An 11764-nucleotide genomic window follows, 5' to 3' on the forward strand; every position below is an offset into this window, starting at 1 on the left:
ACGAGCTTTAAGCCTTTTAAACACATTTTTAACAACATTTCTGGTATTTTAATGCAGTAGCAGTATTTCCCATAAAAAGATTTATTTGTGACATTTGACTTCATTGAATAAACATGAGCACTGCAGGTTTCAAAATCAAACTTCGGTGCGGGTGTTTTATCTGAATGTGTATCAGAAGAGAACCGACTGTCTTCAGAAAAGTTTTGATTACATATTGATTTAATCTGATAAAGAAGCGTTGATGAGCGGAGCTGCTTTGATTACAGCCGTTACTGGAGAAACCGCTGCTTTTTTGCACCGCCTTGTTTTTTATATAATGTTTTTCGATTTGCTAATTATCAATATTTAAAACATAAAATAAAGATCCGAAGATCAGCATTTATCTGAAATAAAAAGCTTTTGTAACATCATACACTATACCATTCAAAAGCTTTGAGTCTGTATGATTTCTTCTTTTTTTTTTTTTTTTTTTTAAGAAATTATAGAATTGTTTATTTAGCAAGGATGCTTTAAATAAGATTGATCAAAAATGATGATAAAGACATTTATAATGTTACAATTTCAGATAAATGCTGTTCTTCTGAACTTTATATTCATCAAAGAAACCTGAAAAAAAAAATCGTAATAAATAATAAATTACTTTTTTTAGCAACAAACCAAAATATAAGAACGACTGGAGTAATGATGCTAAAACTAAAGCTTTGAAATCACAGAAATAAATTACATTTTAAAATATTTCCAAATATTAAAATACATTTTTAAATGGTATAAATATTTCTAAATGTTACTGTTCTTGCAGTACTTTGGATCAAATAAATGCAGACTTGAGCAGAAGATACTTCTTTAAAAACATTAAAAATCGAACTAATCCGACTGGTAGTGTATATTAGCCTATAGTTTGGAGTTAAATATATTAATATTAGTCTGAGATAATTATTTGACAGATTTCACATTTGTTTTTATGAAGGCTGAATTTAAAAACCGCTGAACATTTTTTTTTTTTGTACTGTGTTTTTGTGTTTTTTTTTTTTTATATATATATATATATAGTATGTTTTTAAATGAGGTTTCATAGACTTGGCAAATTAATTTTTCATAAGTTTTATATATATATATATATATATACATACACACACACACACACGTATGTATGAAACCTAGAAATTATGTAAAACATACTTCTGTGAATTGATTTTATCATGAAAAACAGGAATGTTTTTTTTTTAAAGTTGCTTCTGCTCACCAAGGCTGCATTTATCTGATCAAAAGTACATTAAACGTCATATTTTGCATAATTTAACATGTAATTTATTGCTGTGATATAAAGCTGATATGCATGCATCATTACTCCAGTCTTGAGTGTCACATGATCCTTCAGAAATCAGTATAATATGATTTGCTGCTCAAGAAATATTGGTAACGCTTTATTTTGGGGGCTATTAACTAGCGGCTTATTAGCATGCATATTACTAGAATATGAACCATTTATTAGTAGTTAAAGGGGGGGTGAAATGCTATTTCATGCATACTGAGTTTTTTACACTGTTAAAGAGTTGGATTCCCATGCTAAACATGGACAAAGTTTCAAAAATTAAGTTGTACGTTTGAAGGAGTATTTCTGTTCCAAAAATACTCCTTCCGGTTTGTCACAAGTTTCGGAAAGTTTTTTTCGAGTATGGCTCTGTGTGACGTTAGATGGAGCGGCATTTCCTTATATGGGTCCTGAGGAACTTCTGCTGGAAGAGCGCGTGCTCCCGTATAGCAGAGCACTGAGAGCACAACAGACTTCACTGATCAGAGCGAGAGCGTCGCGAAATGTCACAAAAGGAGTGTGTTTTTGGTTGCCAGGGCAAGACAACCCTGCACAGATTACCAAAAGAGAAACAGCATTAAGGGACCAGTGGATGGAGTTTATTTTTACAGAGCATCAACGGAGTTGTGCAAGTGTTTTTGTTTGTTCCCTGCATTTCGAAGATGCTTGTTTTACAAACAAAGCCCAGTTTGACGACGGATTTGCGTATCGTTTATTTCTTAAGGATGATGCAGTCCCAACGAAAAAGGGTCACGATCGTGTGTTGGAACCACAGGCGGTGAGTAAAACTGCTTCAAATATCTCTGCCTCCTTGTTAGTGCGTCCGCCTCCGATGCCGGAGACCCGGGTTCGAGCCCCGCTCGGAGCGAGTCGTTGCTGCTGCTGCTCTCGTTCAGTTTCAGATTCTGGATCATAAATAAACGGCTGAATCTGACTGTTAGCCATGGTTTGTTTTGGATGATGGGTTTTCCCTCACGGTAATGTCACAGACGCTCTCAACTCAAAAGCCTACTGGTGCTAGTGATTCTTTAGCTCCGCCCACACGTCACGCCTCCAGTCGCTCATGTTTTTCCGGGAAAATCGGTACAGACTATCTCTCTCTTATGAATATAATAAAACTAAATACTTTTTGGAGTTATGAAGGATGCAGTACTACTCTATAGGTACTCAAGATTAACAGGATATTGAGTGAAAACGAGCATTCCCCCCCCCCCTCCCCCCCTAAGCATAGATTAATGCCATTTTCTACCCAATACCTAAACTTAACCAACCACATACTATTAATCAGCAGCAAATTAGTCGTAACAAATAAAAAAGTTGTGGTTAATAGTGAATAAGCGTCCCCTATTCTAAAGAGTTTTTGTTCCTTAATATTTCTTGTGGAAACCATGTTACATTTTTTAAGGATTTTTTTGATGAATGGAAAGTTCAAACAGCATTTATTTAAAATAGAAAAAGTGACAGAAATAAAGTTACTACTATCACTTTTGATCAATTTAATGCATCCTTGTTGAATAGGGCTATTAAGTTAAAATAAATATCACTAACACCAAAAGGTGTTTTTTTTAGTTAGATCCTGCCGATGAGATTTCATTTGCATCACGCTGTGCTGCGGTTTCAGGCAGCCGTGATGATGGGACATGACTTGACACTGCTAGAATGGCTTTTTTTGGTGCACCAACAAAGAAAAAACTGGCCAAACTATGCATAAGAGGCTTTAAATGTTTTCACTTTCATCCCACAAGAACGCAACACACAACTTGGCCCAGCATGTTCAGAGCTGCGTCACATTACAAGAAGCGCTGCTATGCTGGGAAATAGGTGGCAGAGAGCCAGAGACGTCCTGTCATCCACCGCTGGGTGGAGAGAGAGAGAGAGGGAGAGAGAGAGAGAGAGAGAGAGAGAGACAGAGACGTCCTGTCATCCACCGCTGGGTGGAGAGAGAGAGAGAGAGAGAGAGAGAGAGAGAGAGCCAGAGACGTCCTGTCATCAACCGCTGGGTGGAGAGAGAGAGAGAGAGACGTCCTGTCATCCACCGCTGGGTGGAGGGAGGGAGGGAGGGAGGGAGAGAGAGAGAGAGACAGAGACGTCCTGTAATCCACCGCTGGGTGGAGAGAGAGAGAGAGAGAGACAGAGAGAGCCAGAGACGTCCTGTAATCCACTGCTGGGTGGAGGGAGAGAGAGAGACACGTCCTGTCATCCACCGCTGGGTGGAGAGGGAGAGAGAGGAAAACTAAACAGCATGACTAGCGTTATGGAGAAAAAAAAACACACTGGACACATGCTTTGCCAAAAATAATGCAACAGTTTATTATTTCTCTACTATTCCACTTATTTACAAGCAAAATGTGTATTCAGCGCTTCGTGCAGTTTGACCGCTCAACCATCAGTGATTTCTGTGGTTCCTGTTTAAAAGAGTCACACCTGCAAGATTGCATCACTAGGTATCCATATGCAAGCGTGCTGCTTCAGAAGAGAAGAGGAGGGACACCGCTGCCGAACAGCAGCCTCCACGAGGGAGGAACACGCCACTGCACCGAACCCTGCGCCTGAGAGAAACATCATTAACAAACAGCCACAGTCAGTCCAGGCAGAAGAAACCCTCACTCACTGAGCTCTCTACAGACTCAGGTAATGTGTCTTTCCGTTTCAAAAGCTCAGTTTTCTCCGAAAGTGATTCAGGACAGCAGAAGAGTGTTTCATAACAGCTAAAATACCAATTCATGATTCAGATTCACCACATTTCCTCACACTTACGGGTTTATCCAGCAGATGGAGCCAGTCGTTGAGATGGTTAACGAGAGCGAACGCGTCGGGGACGTTGTCTCCTTCTGAGCAGAAGATCAGCAGTACTGCCATAGAGATGCCCTCGGTGCAGCTGGACCAGACGAACAAAACAAACAAAACACCCATTGGCTGGATTCACAATTATAGATTTGACAGACTCGTTCGATTTCATGCCGGTTTTTACCAGTCCGTGTAAAGGGCTTTGGTCACTCCTCCTCCGGGAATGTAGAGCCGCTGCTCAGAGTCGGAGATCCCGGGAAACGCACTGATCCTCTCCATCTCCTTCCAGCCCAGCTCCTCCACCCTCGGAGCCTCCTCCTTCTGCAGAGACGGGGTCAGCAGGTACCGCAGAGGAGAGCTGCACAAACAAACAATCCAGGAATCAGAAACATCTGAATACTACGAATATTCAGATGATACATGACGTTCTCCATCAATCATCCACTAAGGTTTGAAAGTGGCACAATACTTTCATTTTATTTTCATTGGACACTGTGTTATGGTTGAGAAGTGTGCTACCCATTGACATTCATACAGTGTTAATGTGGCTTAATGTAGCACATATACATGGCATTGATTTCCTTTTGTATTCCATCATGTCTGTCCTCAGTGTTCGATTACCCGTGAAGCTGCTGGTCGTCTCTGTGATACGCTTGACTGCTGGACAGCAGCACACTCCTGAGGAAGCCACTGCTCTTGATCCAGGACACCATCAGCTTCCGGAATGATCTGACCTTTGTCTAAGAAGAACCGGAAACAGCAGAGTCATGTGCAACTGAAATAAAGAACTGCATTCGTGGGCGGGGGAATGCTAAAGGCGGAATAGAAATAATCAAAAATAAATGAACAATAAAAAAATTCTTTGTCGATTTTGAAAGCGATTTTGTGTTAGTTGTCAGTGAAATACGGCTCTGTGCAGTAAATGCTGCTCCGCCTGAACCAGGACGCAATTTTTATCGGGGTACCTTATAGGGGAACTAACGATTGGGCTAGTTTTGAAAAGCAAGTGGGCAGGATTTGTTTTGAAAACCTGGCAACCCTGATCTAAAAGCACGTGCTGGAGATGTACTTCTAATCACAGGAGCGCCTTTACTGACGAGATGCGCATGAAAATTGCATTCGATTTTTTTGCACAGCCCTACTAAATACAGTTTTAAATAAATTATGTAAATTTGATCAAAACAATTGATAATTGATTAAAATAATTACAAATTGATTAACCCCTTAACTGTCTCCCATTATGTTTGAACATAGATGTGAAAGTGCACAATCCAAACTTACATTTTTATAAGTCATGATAGAAAACAATTTAGCAAAATGATATTGATGTACCATGTTCAAGGTAATGCAATGTCTGGTTTTAAAATGGGTTTCAAAGGATGAATTTTGAGATTTTACATTTCCAACTGATCTATAATTTCTAATGAAATCTAAAGTATGATAGAGAAAAATGCAACGAAAACTACTCTTTTTTTTGACAGAGGTCAGACCTCCTGTTATGATTAAGATTTTTCTGGTGCACTCTTGTCATAAATTAATCTATTACTTTTCCTACATCATTTTTTAACAAAAAGTTTTGGAAAAACAAATATCCATTTAGTAGTCTTAGACCTTTCCAATGATATATAGTTAGTCATGATTCGATTAGGATTTAATTGTATTAGTAAATTAGTATAGTGTGCAATACTTTACACATGCTTATAATATTAATCTTTCACAATATTAATGGGGTATTTATTCATGAAAATATACAGCTGCCTTTTAAAATTTTAGGATGGAGGCACATGCACTATAGGATGATCACATCTGAGAGTTCAAGGCATCAGAAGAGTTGAAAACCCCTTTCTAAGATATCAAAACATCCATCGACCACTAAACTGTATGCTCTCTATCAAGTCTACACTTGTTGTATTCATGCACATCTCTCACCTGGATAATGGGTGTCCTTATCTGCAGCACAGCAAGTTTCGAGTCACTGTGAGAGTACACTGCACACAAACACACACACACATCATCATCAGCGCACACATGAGAGGCTCGTCTCGTCCTGACGGGGTTTCTCCTCTTACCCTCGGCGCAGGTGCTGAGCTGGACGGCCTCCTCGGCGGATGAGGCGTACGGGTTGTTTCCAGCCATGGGGATGAGGCAGTCCGTGTGGAAGTGTCCCACTCGGGCCATGTTCAGTGTGGAGATGATGAGGTCCACGGCCAGCTGCCCCACATTCCCGACGGACACCGCGGGCTGAGCACGAGACGAACAATCTGTGTCACCGTGATGAAGCTCAAATACTAACAGCAACAAACATTTCACTTACCATTATCAGAGTGAAGCCTTTAAAAGAAGGAACAACGTCCCCCGACGCGATGAACATTCTTAGGACGGTTTATGACTGGTTTCCGAAGTAAACGTAGATGAATTGCAGTGGATCTGTTGTGATTTTTACTTTCAATTTCCTGCGCTGTGGAAGAAGGACCTGACAGTGATGCGTCACGCCGGGACAGCCCAATGCCTGAGCGAAAAGAGTCAAAACCACTGACGAAATTCATCCGTTTTTAGAAGAAAAAGTAGAAAATAGGTAGAACATTTAAAGATAACATGATCTTTATCAAACCTTAAGTGACCTTCATTTTTCCGTTACAAGTAGTAAGTTATTGACAGGTTTCACGATAAAAGTCCTTTCTCTGGCAAATATAACAGTAAAAGAATTAATATAACCACGTTTTAAGATGATAATAATAGGCGCTCGCGGTACTTTGATGTCATACTGTGATCATTCTGTGCAGCGCTGCTTCAAGTCGCACGCGCCTAATAATAAATTAACTAATTATTACATTATTTAAAATAATAATATTAATATACCATTACATTTTTTTTTTTCGCTTTGAGATTTTATTTTCAAATAAAAACAGTTAGGCTTTTGCTAAAATAAAAATAGCCTATTTTGGGATAATAACCTTTGCTAAAACTAACCCAAAAATTTTTTAAAAAATAAAATATAAATAATATAAAAATATAAAACATACATACATATATATATATATATGTATAATAAAAATAAATAAATAAATAAAGAAAAAGATTTTCATAAGAAGCTCACTGCTCAAGCTCAGTTAAGTGATTAGATGAATGACCAGAAGATGGCGATAAACTATTACAGAAATGAGCGAAGACGATTCATTTGCTTCCCTTATTGGTATTTTGAGTGTGTTGAATCATGAGGGGTTTTTTTTTTGTTTTTTGTTTTTTGCTTTTTTTAGTATCATTATATTATATTATATATTTTAAATTAGTTTTTATTTTTATTTTTAGGCCTAGATATGTGTTTTATCCAAATTTATTTCAGTTTAAGTTTTAGTTATTTCAGTTGCAGACTACATGAAGTTCAAACCAAAAAAGAGAAATATTGTTTTGGCAGCTAGCTGAAATTTTAGTACAGACCAAAAGTTTGGAAACATTACTATTTTTGATGTTTTTGAAAGAAGTTTCTTCTGCTCATCAAGCCTGCATTTATTTGATCAAGAAAACAAAAAGAAATGTAATATTGTGAAAATTTATTACAATTTAAAATAATTGTTTTTAAATGTATTATACTTTAAATTATCATTTATTTCTGTGATGCAAAGCTGAATTTTTAGGATCATTATCACATGATCCTTTAGAAATTATTCTAATATAATGATTCATTATCAAAGTTGGAAACAGTTCTGCTGCTTAATATTGTTTCAGAACATGTGATACTTTTTTAGGATACCTTGATGTATAAAAAGTAAAAAATAAAAATAAATTAAAAAAAAAATGTTTTTAAAATATAAATATTTTGTAATAACAATATACACTACTGGTCAGTAATTTGGGGTCAGTAATTTTTTCTTTCTTTCTTATTTTTAAATAAAATCAATACTTTTATTCAGCAAGGATGTGTTAAATTGATAAAAAGTGATAGTAAAGAAAATATATTATTAGAAAATATATTATTAGATTTGTATTTTTTTTTTTTTTTGAATAAATGCAGTTCTTTTTAACCTTTTATTGATCAAATATATTAGCCAGCAGAATGTTTCCAACACTCATAATAAATCAGAATATTAGAATGATTTCTAAATGATCATGTGATAAACTGGATGTTACATGTGACACTGAAGGCTGGAGTAATGATGCTGAAAATTCAGCTTTGCATCACAGGAATAAATTATTTTTTTAATTATTATTTTTTGAAGTATATTCAAATAGAAAACTATTATTTTAAGTTGTAATAATATTTCACAATATTACTGTTTTTTCTTTATTTTTGTTCAAATAAATGCAAGCTTGATGAGCAGAAGAAACTTCTTTCAAAAAACATTAAAAATAGTAATGTTTCCAAACTTTTGGTCTGTACTTATATATATATATATATATATATATATATATATATATATATATATATATATATATATATATATATATATATATATATATTCTTGTGCATTTGCATTCAGAGCCTACTTCTTTCCTAGAGAGAGAGAGAGAGAGAGAGAGAGTTTGCCTGAAGAAGGATGAAAGGGACTTCAGCAGCCAGACTTCACCTGTGTGCTATCTATAGAGCATTAGATAATGACCTGACTTCAGAAGTATAAAACCCTTCTGTTCACATGCGTCTGCACTGTGATGCTGCATTTGATTATTTCATCACATCAAAGTCATGATGTATGAACACAATAATTCATCCAGTGTTTAGAGACTACATACACATTTCCAAATCATTTCAGCTTTAATACGTCAGAAATGTAAATGTAAATACATTTTTCATTCATACAGTGAAATATTATCATATGTGCATGATGTGTTGTGAGATCCAGATATGGAAAACGTAAAGAAATTATGACATTTACAATGTACTCATCTGAAATGCTATGTAAATATCCAAATAACCAAATATATTTTTGAATAAGTGTGGAATAAAACCAAAGAAACACTTGACATTAACTTGCAGGTACAGCAGGATGAAATTGAAGTTATTTGTTGATTTGTTAATAGGTTTCCTTCAACTTACATCATGTAATAATTGCATATTGTTGGACATATGCAGTTCATGGTGATATTAATACATTTGAATGTTTCATATTACATTTTTTTGCTTACTTTAGCAGTTTTGTGTTGGGACACCACTGGTCTGAGGTAATATCAGGCTCCTGTGATCCACTGCTCTATAACACTAACATAAAGAGTTTCTCATTTATCTCAGTGGAAGCATTTTGGTTGGTGTGCATCCTGTTCTACATACTGGTTTTCTTGAGTCAGTAATCACATAAATTCAGTGTGACTGGTGAAAACCGTTCTTCTGTATGACCTTCAATGGAGAAACAGTTCAACATGCTTTTTTTGTTTCAAATACATTTGTCATTATTTCTCTTCCATACAAATCAAATCCATATCAATTTTCTTTATAAAAGTGAACGCTCATTTATGCCTTCCTAAAACACCTTGTTTAAACATGCCCCCACAAATCTACATCACTGTGTGCGAAGATTTGCATAGCACCACCCAAATGTAGACGCATAGAAAGAAGGCATGAAGGCCCTTGTACACAGAGTCTAAAATTTTCTCAAGTTAAAAAATAAATAAATAGAAATCTCTCATTTTGTCAATTATGTTTACACATTGCCTCTGAAACTTTCATCCGTCATAAAAAAAAATTGTATCGGGTTTGATTTTCTGCATTTTTTCGCATCCATAGCCAGCATTTTGAGAGGTGTTTTGACAGTTCAGAGCCACCGTACAAGCAAACGCCAAAATCCAGATTGTCGACCGACAAGTTTATTCACTTCTTCTCGCTGCACAAAGCACAGTGTAACTGCTTTATAAATTGGGTGGTCTTCTTTTTAATATGTGTCTCCGGAATTGTTAGCTAAGCATCAAACTGAGCAACTGAAAACCTGAAGTGAACTTTGAAAAATCACTTTAATCTGTATTACAAGTTATTATGTTTTGATTATGGATATTTTTCTTACAAAATTGCATCAATTCACTACAGGAGGCCCCCTGGAGCCGTGTGAGAAATGTTTTATGGATGGGCGCTTTTTATTTAACTTCTTTTGGACGGAAGCAATCCATCATCCGCTGACTGCAATGATACAGCTTGAAAGATCAACAACAATTTTTTATAAAACTCAGACTCGATTCGTCTTAAAGAAGGAAGTCATATGCACCTAGCTTCCCTCGGGGGTGAGTAAAATGCAGCCTAGTTTTCAATTACACTTTAAGTTTTATTTCCAGCACTGTTCAGAACAGTTCAACCCAGATATTAGAGTTTGTGCAGCGCATTTTATGGAGGACTGTTTCCTGAACCTGCACGGTACATTTCCATCACACGCTTGAGGTGTTCAGCCAATCACAACGCACTGGGTCGCTGGCCAATCAGAGCACACCTCGCTTTTCAGAACGATGAGCTTTGTAAAAATCAACATGTTTCGGAAAGTTGAGGCAAAGAGGAGAAACAATAATGTATAGTATGTGGAAAATAATGTTTCTTTTTTTTCAAGCTTAACACATTACATTACACCAAATACACAAAATAATGTTCTTTTTGGCAACATCATGTGACCCCTTTAATATTATATTCTATTATCTGCAAGTAGATGGGTTTTTTTCTACAATGCCTGTGCACATTCAATATATTTAAGAGTTCTAACAATTAAGTTACTATTCTATAATGCTCCACCTGTCTGCACACACACACACACACACACACACACACGCACACGCACACACACACACACACACCTGCATGCACCTCTCAGGTCACTCAAGCTAATCCTGCACACTAGTGTTTTTGTTAGTTTTTTGGCAGCTTCTCGCTCTCTCTGGCTATCATCTTAGATCTCAGCGTGCAGCAGCATTTGACCTTCGCCTGTAAGGCATCGCTCTTTTTACTGAATCACCTTATTTTTGCATTCATCTCAAAAGTGTGATCATGAACAGAACAGGCATTAGAGAAGAGGTTAGGTAGGGTTTCATTTAGGGTGCATTATATTCCACAACTGTTTCAGTGGTCTTGGTTCTAGAATTATTTTTTAAGTATTCAGGAATTGTGCTGTTAAACATGATTTAAAAAAAAATAAGTTTAAATAATGTCAATGGTTGTACATCTATTGGATTTCGATCCATTTTAGTCAATTGCTTTAGGCATCAAAAAAGGTCATATTGTGAACAAAAGTTTGTGGTTTCCCAGTAAAGATGTGTTTTTATAATCTTGCACTTATTTTATTTTTTCCGTAGTGTGTGGGCCTTTTTTGAAAATGTTTACCTGCTTGGACATCGTGGCTTATGAACGTAGTCCTTGGGGAATTTTCAGGTGCTGTGAGTTTTTTGCAGGAATTCAGAAAAATAAGCACGCATCTCCTCAATAAGCCACATGATTTGATGTGTAATTCCTGTTTCCATCATGTTTCACATGGTGCTTTTTACATTAATAGTGCACTGCTGTGATGACGTATGTTTAGACCAACCGATAAATTCACATCACCCTGGTTCCCTCGACAAAAACCTAATTTCCCATCAGCTTTTGGATTATTGCAAAAAAATAAAACTGCTGTGAGGTTTTTGATTCGTACACGTTCTTCATCATGACAGTCTTCACAAACTAACAGCTCTTATGAATTCTAAAGTGTAAATACATTCAGCAGA

The 11764-nt window shown here is 36.4% G+C and overlaps 1 protein-coding gene across 1 annotated transcript; it reads right to left on the reverse strand.

Moving 5' to 3' along the window:
* Positions 1 to 3597: 3597 nt before the first annotated feature.
* On the reverse strand, positions 3598 to 6603 carry psmg2 (proteasome (prosome, macropain) assembly chaperone 2). The gene is made up of 7 exons (XM_052532420.1): positions 6414 to 6603; positions 6169 to 6340; positions 6029 to 6087; positions 4721 to 4839; positions 4284 to 4457; positions 4070 to 4190; positions 3598 to 3861 (listed from the first exon to the last, which is right to left on the reverse strand). Exons 1-7 carry the CDS (start codon positions 6468 to 6470, stop codon positions 3781 to 3783), a joined length of 783 nt encoding a protein of 260 aa, XP_052388380.1. The 5' UTR covers positions 6471 to 6603; the 3' UTR covers positions 3598 to 3780.
* Between the last annotated feature and the right edge of the window lie 5161 nt (positions 6604 to 11764).

The sequence above is a fragment of the Carassius gibelio genome, chromosome A19 (genome assembly GCF_023724105.1).
Source record: "Carassius gibelio isolate Cgi1373 ecotype wild population from Czech Republic chromosome A19, carGib1.2-hapl.c, whole genome shotgun sequence".
Classification (NCBI taxonomy): Eukaryota; Metazoa; Chordata; class Actinopteri; order Cypriniformes; family Cyprinidae; genus Carassius; species Carassius gibelio.

What these genes read in the sequence shown, in the direction of transcription:
- psmg2 (XM_052532420.1), bottom strand. Translation starts at nt 6,470, where the DNA reads ATGTTCATCGCGTCGGGGGACGTTGTTCCTTCTTTTAAAGGCTTCACT. An exon ending in TAAGGACACCCATTATCCAG is followed by an intron (nt 4,840 to 6,028) that starts GTGAGAGATGTG and finishes GGTTCTTCTTAG; the next exon opens with ACAAAGGTCAGATCATTCCG. An exon ending in AAAGCCCTTTACACGGACTG is followed by an intron (nt 4,191 to 4,283) that starts GTAAAAACCGGC and finishes CGTCTGGTCCAG; the next exon opens with CTGCACCGAGGGCATCTCTA.